The 20,261-nt window shown below is 27.8% G+C and overlaps 1 protein-coding gene across 1 annotated transcript in view; it reads right to left on the reverse strand.

Moving 5' to 3' along the window:
- Kul (Kuzbanian-like) overlaps nt 1-13,651 on the reverse strand; it is an 80,028-nt gene extending 66,377 nt beyond the window's left edge. Inside the window, exon 1 of the mRNA XM_089225152.1 lies at nt 13,017-13,651. Coding sequence (XP_089081278.1) covers nt 13,017-13,134 — 118 coding nt within the window. The 5' untranslated portion in view covers nt 13,135-13,651. The remainder of the gene's footprint in view (nt 1-13,016) is intronic.
- Between the last annotated feature and the right edge of the window lie 6,610 nt (nt 13,652-20,261).

Raw genomic sequence — 20,261 nt, forward strand, 5'->3', positions numbered from 1 at the left:
CTTCAACTATAAAAAATTTTAAGAGTCATAATATGCTCATAGGAGTTAGTAATTTTTAATCAATAAAATAAATTAGAAAAACACTATTAATTTTATATTATAAACACTCCATCAGTTAAATTCATTATACATCCTTAAACACAACATAAATTAACTTGAGTTCTTAGTTGTTTGTTTTGCTTCTTGGCTATTCATCAACCCACAATTCATAAAAAAAAAATATAATAGATACTAGTAAAACCCAGCGTATGAATGTATAGCTTAACTTCAACATAAATACATTTATTATTACAATTAAATTGTATGACTCAATATTAAGTTTTAAACCATCAGTTTATTTCATTACCTACTTTTGACTATATAGTTTGCACAATTTATGTGTATCTAACAAAACAGGGCGCATTTATAAAATAATTATTAATGCTTCATTGGTTTATTTAAAAATAAATTAAAATAAATATTATAGAAATATAAAAATATCATTAAAAATAAGAACATCTTATTTTAATTCGATCCACCTATTAATAATAATATAAAGAAATACATTACAAAATGAAAACAATACATTAAATAACGAATTATATCTTTTTGAAATGGGAAAACTTCGAGAATTCTATTCTCATTGTTCTCATTTTAACAAAACAAAACGTCTAATTCTGGTAAAGCAAGAGGATTAGTATTATTGTGACTCACAGCGAGTTACTCAAGGTGTTTCCATGCTGCAAAATTCCATTATACAAAACAACTGAATAATTCAAAGTGACATTGCTGATGGTAAGACAGAGATTGTTAGGCCTATAAAGTGAATTCAGCTTGATGTTAAATTGACATTTATTTGTTAAAATCTCTTGTATAAAATGGTCTGAGTTTACTGCAGCAGAAATATAAAAAATGTCTATACCTATTGACCAAAAAGCCATATACCGATGAATTAAATGCATAACAATTTATCTGTTTTGGATATAATATCAACTTCATAAACTTATATCCTGATAGTTTAATATTGTACAAATTAAATATATAATTAATATTAAGTAGCCAAATAAAAAAAAACACATGAGCAATATTTTATATACAATATTATATATATGATAAAATATATTGTTATTCAATTATGAATAATTGAATAATACATTTTATCAAGTATAGAAAATGACAATATAAAAATTCAGTGAAAATTCCATTTATCTACGGTAATTCGTTTTATATGACAATTTTGTCAAAAACTGATCTTGCCTGAAAATTCCCGAGTTTTCTTAATTTTCTTTTTCTTTGTTTTTCCGTATGTTTTTAAAAATTACCTGGAATTTTAACATTATCTCCCCAATGCACCAACTAAATTCACTTTCCCACCGGAAAAGCTACTGAGTTGAAAATCGAAGCATTATATCGACAAATTATGGTGTACACGGACAAAAATAAATAAATAAATAAAAAGCACACATCAATGTGAAATAAATACATTCATGTATGAATGATGAGCTCCGCTCAGAATCTAAAACATTTTAAATGATAAATAAAAATAACTCAGGTATATACATATAAAAAATTAATTTTGTCTTTTCAATTTGAGTAGAACATGAGTAAAAACAGTATAATTTAACATAATGCTAGTTGTATATAAATATATAATAGTAACTTTAATCACAATTTAGACTGTAGTCATAACTCGTTAATGGTTGTAGAAACTTATTTTTTAAATATAATATCTAATGTAGTGTATAGTAGAGAACAACAATTTACGTCATTCATATACAATTGGTTAGTTTGTATGAAACTGAATTAACTGAACACTTATAATATATTTTTAATTCTACAAGTACACTGACCAAATATGTTATTGATAATCATGTACAAACTATGAAGTGTATATAAAAGTAAACTCTTTACTTCTATAGTTTTATTTATATTATTCTTTTCACTATTTAAAACTGTTTGTAATTTAACAGAAAACATTTGTAATTGCTGGAAGTAAACGTTTCCCAATCAGTGTGTCGCTAAATAGTATAAACGCTAAATGCCATGATTAGGGGACGGATTTTAATTTAAATTGTATTTTTTTCTTAATATCTGAAAATATTGCTTTACAAGCACAACGTTCATAATTTCATATATTAATATGAACTTAAAAATGTAACTGTTATTTTGCATTTTTTGATATTTTTAGTGCATTTTTATGTTTTTGAGTCATCCTTACTTGAGAATAGAAATAAGTTTGATAAAAATTGGTTGAATTTAATTCTAAACAAATAAGAGAAAATATTATTTTATTTTATTTTTTCTCGTCGAACTTCTATTTCATTATTTATTATATTTTTATGATATCTTTTTCACACTAAAAATATGATAAGAGAAGACAAATATAAAATCATACATATAATTAATAAGAATAAGAATATTTATATAGTAACAAAACAAATTTTTAAATATTAAAAATAATTTTCTAGTGCATTAAAAAAAAATCTTATATGAGGAAATTAAATTATAATTTTTAAAGCATTTTCTTGTTATTTAGAGCCTTTAAATTATTTTTCTAATCATGATTGTTAAAAATTACGTAAAATTTCAATAAAGATTTGTAATATTTTTTTAATTAAATTTCAAGGAAAACTTAGAACACTATAGGTACTGGCATTTTTGGTGGAGGAAACGTATAATGGAGGAAAACAAGTTCCAAATTTCTAACTAGAAATGATTTTTTTTAATTTTATCGTAATATATTAAATAACCGTAAATATCTCTGTTTTTCCATATCAATACATTTAATAAAAGTGATAAATTAAAATATGATGTTACGGAAGTTTTCCTAACATAAATAAACACACAATTTGAAATTATTTGCTAGTAATTTCCTAATATATACAACCATTTTGATATTAATATGATGAAAGCCTAATGCCCCAATATTAAAATAATATATACATAGTACATACATATATTAAACACATACAAATCAGTGTCAAGTGTGACACGGCTAAATACGGATTAATGGTGCAATAAGGAAAAAGATTGGAAATTCCCAAACACTGAAATTAAATGCTGGAGTATGTATTTTGTATAGTTACATTTTATTACATTATAAACCAATGCTATTTTAATGAAAAAAAAAATATATATAAAATGTATGATATTTCTATCTTATTCACTTTTTAATTTACCATGATAAATTATGAATTTTTGTTTAATTTTAATAATTTTTTTCCTTAAATAATTAGGTATAAATTAAGCAACAATTAAGTACCCATCTTTATTGCTGAAATATAATTTGGGCTATATTGCCTATATTTTTTATAATTTGAATACGTTAAAAAAACATATTGGTGTTTTTATAACCTTACAATATTATTTAAATATTTTTAAAGTACTGAGTACTTTTACTAAACTAAATTATATAACGACGTATTGTTTTAGTTAAGAATAGAAAATCAATTTTAAAGATCACAACATTAATCTTAACTTCAATTTAAAAACGTATAACATTATTTTAATCATTAAATTATATAGATAAGGTAAGAGGTACAAATTTAAAATTTAGTAATGACTTGTGATTATAAATATTATAATTTAGAAATTAAAATTAAGATTTAAAAATATTGATAAATATTAGATAAGATAATAAAAACGTATTTAAACTACTCTGTTACTTATTTATTTCAATAAACACTATTATTTTGCATAGCCAAAAAATAAAATGTTGTTATTATTTCTTTTAATAATAACTATTCAAGTTATTTAAGTTACATTCAGTGACGTATACACCTACACAAGTATAGCAAAAATATAACGAATCAGTTGTGTATTAATCACAGGTATGACTATGAAACAAATAAACAATGGGTAAATAAAATGACAAAAATAATGAAATAATAAAAATGACAAGTTTAAAAACTGTATTAATTTATCTATAGATCATTGAGATTATGACAATGAATGATATTTTGATATTGATAAAACCACTATTATAAATGTAAAACGTTAGAAGTAAATTTGCATTGGCCATTGACATTATTTTTCCATTTGAGCTTCATCTTTAGAGGTTTAAAGTTTTAATAAACTACCATTGTGTAGCATAACTTAAAAATGTATACGTAGAGGCATCTACTACTACAATACTAATGAGTATGGTGTTATGCAAAAAGATAATATAAGATTTAGTTTCGTATCAAAGATATAATTAATAAAATATAAAAATATAAAATAATATAATATACATTTGTTTGTCAGTTATTCTTAAAATTACAAAAAAACATAAATTAGTCTTCTATGATACCCTCTAGAACTAATGATTTAAAAATGTTATTGAATACATTATTTATTTTTAGGTCATTATATTTAAATATTTGCATATTAAATACATAATGATTATTAATTCACTTTATATTATTAAAAACCATTGAACCTATTGAATAATATCTCAATATTATCTATCATTGCTTAGTTCCATCGTATTCTATATGTGCTATAGGCACATACAATTTTTATAATTTATTTACAATAAAATAAAATCGAACATCCTAATCATAGGATTCCGTAATTTTAATGGACCAATTACGAATTGTTGGACTATTAAAATAAAACTACCAGTGTTAGCATTGAATAGTGGAAAAGTATTATTTTCAAGGTTATATTATTTGTTGTTAAAATTAAATTAATAGACGAACCCTATGGAAAAAAAATATTCAAATAGTCTCATTGATGTGTATAAGTGTGTTTTTTCTAGTGTTTAGCGTTTAATGTGGAAGGGGCAGTCAACTCGAAGTACGTACACACACATATAATTGAATACTTACACAAACACTCACACGCAACAAGTCATCCAACGCACCAGACTAGAGAGGTGACTAACCTCGTGGGGGCCCTCGCTCTTCTATCGTTGTCGTCGTTGGTGGCGGCATCAGCACCGGCCACGGCACAGGCATCTGCCACCACATGTTATAGGTAAGTAGTAAGTACCTCTCGCAACAGTTACACAATTTGTTCATTTTACTCTCGTGTTCATATAGAAACCTCAACTATTATTATAAATATTTAGACTTGATAAAGAATATCGAACGTTTAGAATTGTAACCTATAAAATTAGTTATTTTCTTAATTTTTAAAAACAATTAAAAAATGAAAGGAGATTTCAAATTTATGAAAAAGACTTTAAAAATACTTCATACAATATTTTTATTATAAAAATATATAATATTAGATTTATTTTAACCTAAATTATTTATTACGTTATTTTAATGAAAAATATCATGTATTTATAGTTCTTAAAACAGAAACAATAGATGACTTGAATCACAAATTTCAAATGTGTGACGTATTAATTTACTTATTATCAAAGAAAGGAACGTCGTTTAAGGGTTGCGATTAATCAAGGTTGAAAGTGCACTTTAATCACAAATTTGCCTATTTAATTTTTGGCTATTTAGTATTATAGTCTACTACTATCTATATGCCCGATGAGTTATGGCCAAACACGGCAAGAGTGCAAGGGTGCCTACAGAAATATTAACCAGGGCAGGTCAAAATCTAAAATCTTTGATAATACGGTGCACACAATTTTTTATTGTTTATTTTTTTTTTTGTAGCTTATAAAAAATTAATAATCATTAAAAAATCGAGGTTATAGCCTCCCAGCACCCCCATGTTCCAGTATAAGTTGTATAAATATATATTTTTTTAACTCATTAAGTTTTATAATGTTTCAACAATCAATAAGAACTGCATATGGATAAAATAATTTAAAACAATTGAAAAGGTAATTAATTGAAATAATTAACAAGAAGTTAAATATAAAATAAAATACCGTAAAAATTATAAGATTTTAAGAGGTCAATAAATATAATAATATTTCTTAGAACTTTAGACTATTAATAATAGCATCTAATAAAAAATTTAACTAACCAATAATTATTAAGTAAGCTATTCAGTTAATTTTTTGTACAATTAAATGGTATAATTAAAACAAACATTTTCTCTTTTCGACTTCAATAAATCCAATGATTTATACAAAATATTAATTTTAGGTACTTCCATAATATAGGTCATGCCTTTCTATTACAAATTACTCATTTACGGTTTTATAAATTTCCGACTAAATAAATATTTGTAATTTGTAAATTAATCTTCGATCAATAAAAGTAACTATACTGTTTAATTAGGTACACACAACAAACTACTTAAAAATAACATTAAAAAGATTATTTTATATTTGCAACTTGCATTATAAGATCAATAATTTCTTTTATTGAATGTAAAAAGGATATATCAAACGATAAACTATACGTCGATCATGACGAAACAAGAATTGAGAATTGGAGCATGTCTAAGCGAATAATCACTTTCGACTACAAAAAAAAAAAAAAAACATTCAGTAAAATATAAATGTAAAGAGAGACGAGCAGAAGATCCAAATATTTTTTTTGTATAAAGATCTTCTAAAGAAGTCAAAAAGTGACATATGAATAACAAAGAAAAATTAATAAAAATGTTAAAATAAAAAATTAAGTATTTATAAGTTTTATGTAGGTAAAAATGTTATAAATTATATCATACTCTAATTCATTTTAAACTTTCCATAGGATAAAAAAATGTAATAAATAAATCATTTTATGCATAGTTTTGTTTATTAATGTTAAATTGTTTAATAGGCCAAATAAAAATTATATTTATATACATACCAGATATTTAATTAAAATTTGCATAAATATAGCATGTTCTTATAAATTCCTACCACTATAAATTAAATCACACGATAATTAAAAATTACAGTGGTATTTTCAAGACTGGATTCTAAACAAAAATTTCATTACCTACTATATTACTTACATTTTGTAAATCTTGTCACAAAAGATTATAACAATTTAATGTTAATACAACAGACCCCAAATTAAAATTTACATTTTAGGATGATAAATTACCTACGATGATCATTTATTTTATTCGACATATATCGAAATTTACAATATTGTAATACCTGCATTTAATTTTATTCATATTTCGTAATTTAAAAATATTGTCATCTAAAAAATACAAACATGACGTTGTTGCTTTGAGTATAATATAATAATTCTCAACAACGTAAAATCATACGATTCTATTATAGTGTTGGAAGATATATATGTTATATATATATATGTTTAGAGCCAATATTTTAATATATTACCCGTTGTTTGGAAGAAGGACGTTGTTAATCTAGCCATCTAGGTGTATAGAGTATAGACACACCAACCATATAAAGGCAGATTACATTACGCTCGGTTGAACTCAAACGCTGTAATAAAACAAGAAGGAAAAAACCATGTTATATCACAAGAACCATTTCCAGCGGATTTAATTCTCGCGTACAAGTGATATGTGTATAGTAGGTAGGTTTACTCTTACGGAAGTCCACTGATAATTTTTCACACAGAAATTAATTGAACGACTTTCATAAAAGGCACGCTCGATAGTAACCTTCCATTAATGCTATTGCATATTTAGACATTCTAAGTTTAACAAAATTTACAATTATATCCAGTATCCACTAATAATATACATTATAACGAAATCATTAAGTATTCTTATTGTTTTTAATTTATAACACAAGGGTCATCTTTATTCATTGGTCTGGATCATTCTATAACGTATAATAAGTATCTCCTTTTGAGAAGTAACTGATATTTTTCAGAATGTATACCAATATTCAGCATACATAAAGTACGATACAATTAACTAAGAATAATAATCAGAAACAATATGGCAAATTGCCAGAACAAACACTGATGTCGTATTATTTTCTATGGACTTCGAATCGGTATACAGATTACAGATAACAAAAAATGAAAAAAAGATCACTGCTAAAATCCTAAAAACTATAGATACTGTATTCTCAACATATAACAAATTTTCAATGAATTTAAAAATGATTTATAATTGAATCAAAATATATCATACAATTATATTTAAAGAATGAATATTCATATTTTAAAATAATAATAGGAAGAAAAAAACTAAATTTTTAAAGAATGATCATTGATCACTTAACTTTTTTTATTATTATTATTATTAGGTGGAACGCGCGGCAACAAAGGCCATTGGATGTGGAGTATTTGGTAGAATTTTTTTTTTTGTACGAAGTAGGTAGGGTTGTAACTCGTGTTTGTATATTATGTGTGTCAAGATATGTTACTATAAAAATCCCGAATGGTCACCCATCCAGGAGCTAGCAACTGCGTCCGGTATGTACGCTCAATATATGTTTCCACAGATTGAGCGTAGGACCATACCTCGCCAATCCACACCTAACGTTTTAAATTTCTTATAAAATCTAATTTGATTACAGGTACCAAAGCCATATTATATTTTGTACAAGTACACCAAGACGATTTTGATAATAGTGTTTTATACATTATTTCAGTTAATAAAAAATATTAATAAAAATATGGTAAATTTATAGATAGTAATATAATAATATTATTGTGGTTAAAATGTTTCTATACAAAAAATAAGATTAATAAAATAATTTTAAAAGTTCTCTATCACTAGTTTAAAATTATAATTAGTTGACAATCGCCTATACCGTACATACAAATAATAAAAAACAACAAGCATTTTAATAGTGTGTATCCGGATGAGTATCAATAGTTTAAATACTTATAGATGGTTTTAATACTTTTTCTATAATCTAATTAACTACTAAGAAGTAGGTGTAAATATTATTTTCAACCATCCTTGAGTTGAAATTTTCAGTTGAATTTAAACGTCTTATAACATAAATTTACAATTATTGCGTTAAGAACAAGTAATTTTTTTGATAAATAATTCTAATGTTAAATATAGGGTACATAAATTTTTTAAGATACAATATATCTTTAGGACTTTAAGAATGAATCATGTTCTTTATGAAGAGTTATGTTGAAATCGAAATTCCTAAAATACTCATAACTTACAAAGTTAAAATCAATACTATTATACATATTCTGTTTTTTAAATAACTAGGTTTAAAAAAATAAACACCCATTCGTAAAAGAATGACAATTTGAAAACGTAAATAATGCATATTATATGGATATTGACTTTCTGACGTTTTGATGTTTAAGTTTTATTTCCATTCCTGCCTAACCAAAAAAAGGAGTCTGATACAAACAATGACGACGACAACGATGACGATACAGCGACTTATAGTATTGCAGCACCGCCAGCACATATTATAAATCTATACGGCTGAGTATCATTTTCTTTATTGATCTCTTGAAATAAAAATATTTATCTCACTCCGAAGGCCAAACGAAAATGGTCCATTCGCTGTTCCGGTTGAACGCGTGTTATTTCTCATTTTACTAGTAGACACATATTTGTTAGTTTGTTACCTACTGTGAGCTGCGGCAAAATCGCTTTTTTTTTAAAAATTACTTTATACACCACCAGGCTCACCACCACCTTACCTGCAATCTTACACAAACTACACCAATAGTGAGTTATTACTAATTTCTCAAATATTTTCTTTTTATCTTATAGGAAAACGTAACACTGTAACCACACATATCAACACAATACCTATACTATTATTGTTTCCAATAAGCAATAAGACTGTAATTACGAGCGGAATTAAAACCACCATACACTTTATAACATTACATACAGTGTACCTATTGTTGATAAGAAAGAAACTGATAACATTTTTTTATATCAATAATATTGAATATTTAAACATAAGACTTAAAAAATATCTCCGCACAACACGTATTCTACATCCAATCGTTGTCTATGATTACAAAACAATTAATTAATTTTTCAATTAACTTGCAAATAATTTCAGAAATGATAAGAGAGCCATTCGAATTTCCAAAAGATAAATAAATATCTCATGATTATATCTATGATTAAAAAACTAATAATTAGTTTTCGGCTGTTGCAATTTGAACAAAATTGTTTACGATATTAACCATTAGCACAACATTTATAAAAAAGTCATATTATTTTAATTTTTGTTAGTTCCTATACAGTCGAAAGTGAATTCTAAAAACTAAAATAGGACCTTATATATCCACCTATAGCTTTGAATATTCATATTATTATCCTAGTTATTCTACCAATTTCATTGTCAACAATATATATTTAGAGCTGGAATAGAAAACATTTTTCTAACCAGCATCCTACAAACGCATGACTGCAGAATAATAGGTAAAACGTAAATCATTAATTATTTTTAAAAATATCTAGTTTATACAACTATTTTATTTTATACAATAAACATTAAAGAAAATTATATGTATATATACAGTTGATTTTCATACTTTGATTATCATCCGTGATTTTTATCACTTACCACTTACCTAACCTAACAAACTATTACTATTATTATTTTTAGTATCTAAAAAATTTTTTATAGTTTATGACATTTTTAACAAATAAGTTGTAAAAGTTTTATTAAATATTTTCAAGAAAAAATTGATGAAACCAATTGTTTTTTCTTTTATTAACGAAGATGTATAACAAGCTTAATAACAAGCAACAGAACTAAAATTATAAAAACTCAAATAATTAAATAAAAATACACTGCATTATGAAAATTAAGGTGTAAAACATAAAGACAGGGTGCTAAGAACTTTGACAAGGTTCGCTCACCTTCTTGCAAACTAACCTTGAATTACAGTTTGAAATCTGATCGCAATGATTGCATTAGAAAAATAATTAAGCTATATTATTTATAGCTGGTTTATTTTATCGAATTAAAAATATTCACAAAAACAAATTATACGACATTTTGAAGTGTATTAAAAACCATATGTATTCATAATCCAACAGAATGTATGGTTTATACTATTAATGTATTTAAACTAAAAAATTCTACAAATTAAAATATTTAAATAAAATCTGTAAAAATTTAGTTCATTCTGAAACAGTATAACGATCGAATAAATGTTATTATTTTAAAATAGAAATTTTACTACACCTTATTTTAAATCATGTATAACACATTCATACCTATTATTTTAACTATTCATATTTAAAAAGTATTATACACATCACCCATAATTAAAAAAATTAAAAATGACATCGCTATTCAAACCTTAAATGTTCATAAAAACTAACGAATGATTTTCTTGTATAGATAATAAAATAATTATTAAGTGGATACATTTTACTGTCAGATTCCTATCAAATGAATATTAAACGTTGCACAAAGTATTTTATAGGATTAAAATATCCTTTTAAGAATGATTTACCATACATTTTAAGGATTTCACCGTAAATATACGGAGTTTTCAAAGTTTTTCACAAAAATTATCTTTAAAAGTATCAACAAAGTTTAATTTTTGATATAAATATAAAACAAGTAATATTTTTTTGTTATTTGCACTTTACAATGGAATTAATTAAATAGATCAAACTTGGTTTATAGCTAAGTCATGCAAATCGTAGAGCTATGACTATCATCGACCATGATATATTTAAAAAAAAAATCATTTTATACCAATTCAAAAGCTTTCATCGATATACCTATATTGTTTCCGAAATTTGGATAGTATTCTAAAATAGAATTATTATTAAATATTACGTACCTATTTATTTATTTTTTTTATATATGTTTTCAACAAACCATTGATAACCGAGAAAAATATGATTATTTGTTACCATATTCCTAGTTGTGTACATAGATAGTAAATACCCATATATTCAATCAATCATAATATTATATTTATTTATTATAAATTAAAATGAACTTTCCACAATATATCATTACCTATATTACCGTACAACGTATAATACATATTAGCTCCATAATATTATATTACCTAACCTATTATATTAGGTACTCTACAAATATTGTATTTGTATATATCAGAAGGCTTAGATAGCTAATGTTATGAGACTAATAACTAACTCCGCGTATCAAGTGCTGCTTAAAATATTGAGTTTATTTAAATGGTTCACTAAAATTTAATAGACCAATCATTGGCCACTAAACCTTGTTCAAGGAACCATTGTCACTCTATTGACTTACTTATTAAATGTTAAGTTGATTGTTTGCACAATTCGTCAGAAGTATAATATAATAATAGGTGGTCAATATTTATTTCATTATACCTATTATAAATATATAGTATAGGATCGACCTAAACGCAAATCGTACTGTCACGTGTAAAACCAATACTCTTTCATCAAATGTGGCACCAGATGTACAATGTGGTAGTACATAGGTACAAGTATAGGTACTTATTACTTATATACAACCTAAAACATAAAAATATCAAGCATTACAGAATGTGACATTGTACATACACTGAACAACGAACGCCAATAAAACCGACGCTTTCCGCAGACAACATTCTTCGGTCAAATCGTTTGTAGACACAAACGCGGCTTAGCGTAGGCGGCCCCGATTGCAAGAACACAAGAACACAAGAGAAAGCTACGATGGCCGTCCATCCCACGGGCAATTAGATACGTTTATGTATCTTATTATATATTATCTATGTGTATTATATTGTACTATTATTCTGACTATTATATTATGTATGTATTATTGAGACGAGGTCGTCAGATGATAATGGAATTATACATTGACACAAGACACAAGTATATAGCAAGTATAATAAAATACTCGCTAACATATTTGAATACTTAATACCTGAATACACATTATATATATAATATATATGTATAGAAGCTAAAGGTAGGTGGTAACTGGCATCAAACTATATTATAGATTCTATAATGCGTCCATATTCTAATATAATATGGAATTGTAGGCTAATAACAACAAAATGTTGAAGCCTTTAACTTATAATACTGAGTTAAACCAAGTAAATCCAGTACGAAGGACGAAGGTACCTACCACGTTACCCATAAGTTGAATATATATTTTCAAATCAAACCATTTGAGGCGTCCAAACATAATAATATTTTGATAAAGTTTTTCGATTGATGCTTTTTAACACCGAGCGGGTTTATGAAATCTCCAGACAAACTTTTACTTATTAATATACACCTACAAGATGTGACTAAAAACAGTAATTATATTATATTAAGTGATTTACCTGCAGGTTGTAGGACGGGGGTGGAACTTATCCGTCCAAACTTTCCGACCACCACCGTCAGCAAGACGACCACGCTGGTGGCAGTGGCGAGCACCGTCGACGAAGCTGCGGGCCACATGTCGTCGCCCGGCTTAAGCGCCTAAGCGCCCCGTGCTCGGCGCGGCGGAGTTTCACGTGCCCTTCATCGTCGTCACACTACGGCGGGTCGGCCGATTTTTTTCCGCGGACGCATGTTTTCGCAATATACTGCAAAGCCGAGGGCCAACGAACGTTTCATGCTGTCGACCACCGCCGAGGACGTCGCAACGGCGACGAAACTTTACGTGCCATTCGCGTTAAGATAAATAATATATATTGTGAACTGAAAGGAATACGACGGTTAACGCACGCACGGCCGGCCAAGACAGAGGTTGTGAAGGATGATATTATGCAGGTTTATCGGTTACCGGAGCAGCGGGATGTTGTCACGAAATTGCGTTTCTGTCTTAGATATTATATTAAAATTTATTAGCGCCGGATTGAACTGTTACTGCGGGCGAAACGCGGAACGCGCGCGCGACACGACGTACGGCACCAATAGTGAACGACTGACTGGCGAGTGGCGAGCGGTGACTACTGACTGTAGTGACTGGCAGTCGCTGATCGGACGACGGCAACGGCGACGGCGGCAGCGACGACGACGACAAAGAACGACGTCGGTGGCGGCGATGTTGTTGGCGACCCGGTGGTGGTAGCGGTGAAACGGCGGTGGAATGGCGGTGGAACAGCGGCGGCGTTGGTGGAGGTGGCGGCCGTCGCTCTCGCAACAGCTGAGGGAACCGCAGTTTGGTCGGTTCCCGGGCATCAGAGCGCAGCACACGCAACACGTGCACCGTATGAATTTCCCTGCAGACCGCGTTCGTGTTTTTTCTCCTCAAGCGAGCACCTCCCCCCCTCCAATCACACCCCACCGAAGGACGAGTGCCGGTTAGATACGGTCGTCCCGTTGTCCCGTTTTGTTCGTTACGCCGAAACAACGATAATTCCCCTGGCCCGCGAACGTCCTTACTGGGCGACCCTCATCGCGATCCAACCATAGGTATACCGCCGGGGTGACCCAGCGAGGTCACAGGGTCCTGCAGTGGTGCTCGAATATCGAAATATATTATAATATATTTAGGGCAAAGCGCAAAAGTATTGAATGCAACACCACATCCACCACTTACGACCACGGTGTCCATTATGCCTCTTGACATTTTTTATTTATTTTATGTACCGAAAACACCCGCAGACTGCAAGGGTGATCACAGTAATAAGATATATTCGTAGGAATCCTCCAGAAGCCAAGTGCTCTTGACCCGAAAATAAGAGGGTGTTATAAGCACGATATCCATTTTATTAGGTATCAGATATATCGGATTAGGTTTGTGTGAAAGTATGTTTTAAAGTTTAAAAAAAAAATCCAGAGCACCTGGTGAATTTCGTTTGATAAAATAAAGCTGATATTAGAAGTACTACGGCAATAAAAGTATAATCAGGATAGATTTTATTTGGAATTTCAAACCTAAAGAATATAATATACCTTAAACTTTATGAAATATAAATTATATTATCAACACAATAACTTCTAAAAAGCTGAAATCGTATACTCTTGTATAATGTACACTAATACACTATATAATTACATTATGGTATATAGAGGAGTAAGAAAACGTCTATCTTTACAAAGAATAACAAAGAATACCTCTATGTCTATGTGAATAAATAAATAATATTGCCTATATCGGTTATATCCTATACCTAGGTGATTGGTGTGCATCATCTTACCTTGACATGCCCCATCGGAAAACTGGACGCTGTCCACAGGTGAATGATGACCGGTGAGTTTCAAGTCTTTCAACCCGTTTGGTCATCAATCAGTAGTTGATGGTTGATACTTGATACGAACTCTAGTATAATTACTGTTACGCCAAAATTATGTCACACTTAACACCATTATAGTTAATATAAGACGTGGCTGAAGTGCAATTTATCTATTAAAACCTATGCTGGTTTAAAATGGCTTATGCCGACACGATTTAAAATCATCGTTTGAACACAAATCTTAATAATATTTTACGCGATTGCGGCGACGATACGAAAATGGTTTGATCGAGAATCGGACGGATTTGGAGAAAACGGCTGATGACCGTAAGAATAATGAAAGTATTGCAGTTAAAGGCCACAAAATCCGTAAGACGTGTCTATAATATAATAGACATTTTATTATTTTAATAATGAATATAGTGCAATATAATTTGGATATATATCACGCTCACGATTATAGATAACGTCCATATAACCGTGACCGTGGTTATAGAACTACACTGGATTTCGTTGACGTTTGTTTTCGGCGTAAACGATAAAAATTGTTGCAATTTATTGACATTTGACACTCAGGTTTAGTACCTAAGCGGTTAATACTTATTGCAGTAATACGCCAATATTAGATTGTAATTTGTTGCCATCAAAATACTAAAACAAATCTATAACGTATTTTCCGAGTAGTTATAAATAATAATTATCATTATAAATGGTTCGATATTCATATTAATTTAGTGTACATATTTAGTGCAGTCTATAGTACCTGTATTGGGCTCATTCCCTTCCACTGGAAATTTTTTCTAGAGCCTAAACTAATATAGGTAATTATTATGTCAACTTCTTGGAACAGACTAAAAATTATACATTTCAAATTATTGAACTGAGTTCTAATATAAATCTATTCTGTTAAATTTATTAATATTTAGGTATCAACAATATTGTATTGGTTTATAATATGATCCAAATGAAAAATTAATTTTACTTTTTTTTTCATTTAATTATAATTTATAACTATTTAAATAACAACTACATTAAATCTTTCAACCGATGTAGACATTAAATTTTGGTATCATGTAAATACCAAGTTGCAACCAAGTATACCAAGAATTGACTACATCTCAACAGCCAACTTTAAAACCATCATATTGGTTACCATTTATAACCATCATAGATACTATACGGTCTAAAATTGTAGATGTAATCAATTCTTGATAATACTTTTGCGGGTTGCAATTTGGTAATTAGTAATTACTTAATATCAAAAAGTCTATGTCTAAACACAACACGATTTGATGGACTATGTACACGATTCGACATATTCGACGTACCTAGCAGTGAATACCCTTAAGTGTAGTGTTCTTGAAAATTGTATACCTGTGTAAATGTAACGTACAAATGCTTTATACAAAAATCGTTATTCAAATATAATTATACCTACGCAAACATATATAATATATTATATTTGCTTACTAATTATTTCACTCGTGTCTTGCATAATTGTACAAACATCTGTAGGTACAATATTATAGTATAATATAATTAAAATTTACATTATCCTGTATGAATAAACGATAATAGAAATTACTATAATTTTTATATGTTTTTATATTTATTTACGTTTATCTGTTTTATATGCGACATGCGAGTGTCTGACAGTAAAATTCAGACATTTGACACTATTTTTATTAAATACTAGATGATGTATTATATCTAATTTTGTTATCTATACCTACCTATTTAATTATTTAAAGGACGTGATGTCCATTTCTAAATAATACAATTTTAACTCTGCTTCGTAACTGCAGTATACAGAATAACATTGACGCAATTATTAGGGTGCTTAGAGAATGTTGAGACTCTTAAAAATATGAAAACCACCAAAAAATGTCCATGTTTATATGTTGTGTCTATGATAACATATAATATCATTATTTTAGCATAAGACTAGCTCTGAAAAGCCTATACCATTCATTTTAGTTTAAAAAGCTTTCAAAACATAATCATACAAATAAACGTTAATTATTTTTTATAGTAAAATTATTCAATGTTATTTTTTCATTTACTTATTGAAATACCGAATTAATAATATTTAGTCATTAAACGCCAAAGCCCATGGATTTAGGTAAAATATATAATTATGTATAATTGTTTTCTTTTTGCATATGCATAAGTAGGTATACCAACAAAATATGTTACATACTTATATTGATGTATAGTTTTTAAAATAATTTTTTTTAATCAATCACACTTCAATTTTCTATTACCACTAATAATATTGGTTATATGAACATAAATAAAATGAAATATTTAATATTAATAATTTACAATATTACCAAAATAACAACTCAAAAGTTAGAGAATTTAATGTTTGATAAGTAAGCGTTAAGTGTTTAAAATAAAGTAAAGCCGAGTTTAATAGAAATCATCAATTATGTTTATCGATATTCGTTTGATGTCTACTTACTTACACTTACTCAACAAGACTTATAGTTTTTACTGTTTTTAGAAATTTTCTGAATGATATAGGTCTCAAAGTTGTTCATAAATTGTCCATATTATTCGTACTAATCACTAACATGAAATTCTAACGCTAGGTAGGTAACAGAATAACAAATAATACAAGAGCACGAGCCATGAATAAAAGATTTGAACTTGATTAATTTTCCTAAAATGGAATTTTCTATACTCCAGATTAACAACTTGTATCATTAATAGGTAACGATTTATCTTTTCTCAAGCATTATATATTTTTTAATTTTACTCGTGTTTTAAATTTACATATAATTGATTAAAATTCATAAAATAGGTATAATATACGTTGGTATCAACCGGGGTGGATGGCGATGCCTAGCATCGGGACCCCAACCCCAAGATTCAAAGGGGGGCCTAGTATAGGCGTAACCTGTAAGGGCCCTTACAAAATACCGGTATTTTTAATGCTAAAGAATTAAATCAAATCTGAGATCAATTTAAATGTTTAACACAGTAAATTGTGATGCCAATAAAATAGTGATAGTCAATAATTAATAGGTACGTAATATCAGTGTGTGGTAAGTGCTGAAGACCATATGCAGTCCGCACTCCGCAGCATAATATTTTTTATGTATATAATATTATGTAAAAATAGCATTAATTACTCAACAAACTGGATTTTTGTACCACATATAGTGAAGTATTAAGTACTTGTATTATATATCTCACTTTAACAATCACAGTTGCATTAGTGCCTTAGTGGAACATATATTTTCGAAGCTTAAGAGGACGCTACACCCGCATATGTTGTCTCCGTTTTACAAGTGCGTAACACAGCAAATTGTATTCTTAGCAGATCACGTTTAGCTCCGTTAGTTTAAAATTTAGAGTAAATTGACCTCTTACAAAAATTAAAGGTAACATTATTATCGAGGGTATGACGTAGGCTTTTTATTATATTTTAATTTTAAAGTGAGTTATGTGTATTTTAAGATATACCTACAAACAATTTAAAATTTTAAAATACACATAACTCACTTTAAAATTAAAATATAATAAAAAGCCTACGTCATACCCTCGATAATAATGTTACCTTTAATTTTTGTAAGAGGTCAATTTACTCTAAATTTTAAACTAACGGAGCTAAACGTGGTCTGCTAAGCATACAATTTGCTGTGTTACGCACTTGTATGACGATGACAACGTATGCGGATGTAGCGTCCTCTTAAATTAAGAATTATTTAAGAAATTCAGTGGGTCAAAATCGTTTGTCAAATATTGCTTTGTTAAACATCGAAAAAGAACAAGCTAATATCGTAGATATGGACAAAATCAAAAAAATTATTTGCTGAAACCAAAGCAAGAAAAGTTAACTTAGTTAAATAATTATATTTAAAATTAAAAATATTTTTTTTTTAATTCTTTCTCAACACATTTTGTAATTATGCTATTATTATTTACTAATAGTAAATTATTATTAAAATATAACCATAAATCTCGTAAACAGTATTATTTTGCTTAAAATAAATACAAATTGTGTCAGCAGTAAAACAAAAAAGAAATTGACTACAAATAAATAATATATAAGTTATTATAGGATCCCAGATTTACTTTGCCATCAAGGCCCAAAGATGCTAGTTGCGCCACTGGTGGTCAGTTAGAACACATGTATTTATAGCGAGGAATTATCACTAAACCCGGGTAGTCACCCATCCGGGAACTAGTGACACCAGCCGATGCTTGAACTCAGAACACATTTGTTATTGAGGCCAACCATAACTCCACACGACCAAACCAGGCCACTCTCTTATAAATAATTATGATAATAAAAATCTGATTTAATGTTAAATACTGTTTTATTATTTTAATATGACGCTATGGACATGCAAGTTCACCGTTATAGAATTATACACAATATGCATTTTAATATAAGTAAATTATAAAACATTTTTATCATTTAGGAAAGGGTAGAATGCAAAAGGCCCATACGGTAGAGACCAAAGTGCCTACCATGCTGTCACATATTTGTACCAATATTCAAAAATGCAAAACAAGGAGATGCAAAATATGTAAAGCAACTTGAATTGTTTGCAAAAAATGTATTCATGGTGGTAACTCATTTAAAAATAAATAGGTTAGTTATAATACAATATTTTTTAAATATTTTTATAATATTATAAATCTTTTAATTTTTACTTATTATTCTATAAACTTGCTTAACAAATTAAGCATATTAATAAATTGTACATTTTGTTTTATATGATACTTTTAATATCTACTGTACATTGTATATTTTAATGTTTGATATTTGTGTAATGTGTGTGCTGTAAATTGTAATTATTCAAAAAGATAAAAATACACAAGCACTCATTACCTACTTTGACAGTACCTATAATTGCAAATATACAGTACCGAATGATTTTTTGTAAAAACATTGTTGAAACTATTTTTCACATAATTTAAAATTATGATCTTATTTAAAATTATCACTCATTAGTCAACACAAAATAACTTGTTTAAAAATAATTTCATAACATTTTTTATCATTATTATTATTAAGTTTGAAAGACAACATACTTTTTTAATTTTATGTTCTAAAACAATTAATTTTTTTAAACAAAAAAGATGTAATAAAATAAAATTTGATATGATTAGAAAGTTACCTAGCTACCATGTATCTTAAGTTCAGATGAATGGATTATAGTGGTTAACATTTTGCGGGGTCCCCTGTTTTACTCAACTCAAATAATCATAACATTAAATACACTTATTAGTTGTTATCAATTAAAATACTCATTAAACTACTCATACTTACATTTAATTCTAAGTTTTTAAGCGAAGCGATGAACATAATTATTGGTTTTACAATAATTACTGCTTTTTTTTAATTTGATATCTATTGGCAATTTATGATATCTGAAACTGAGAATT

The sequence above is a fragment of the Diuraphis noxia genome, unplaced genomic scaffold (genome assembly GCF_037042655.1).
Source record: "Diuraphis noxia isolate RWA-SAM2 unplaced genomic scaffold, SU_Dnox_SAM2 contig0004, whole genome shotgun sequence".
Lineage (NCBI taxonomy): Eukaryota > Metazoa > Arthropoda > Insecta > Hemiptera > Aphididae > Diuraphis > Diuraphis noxia.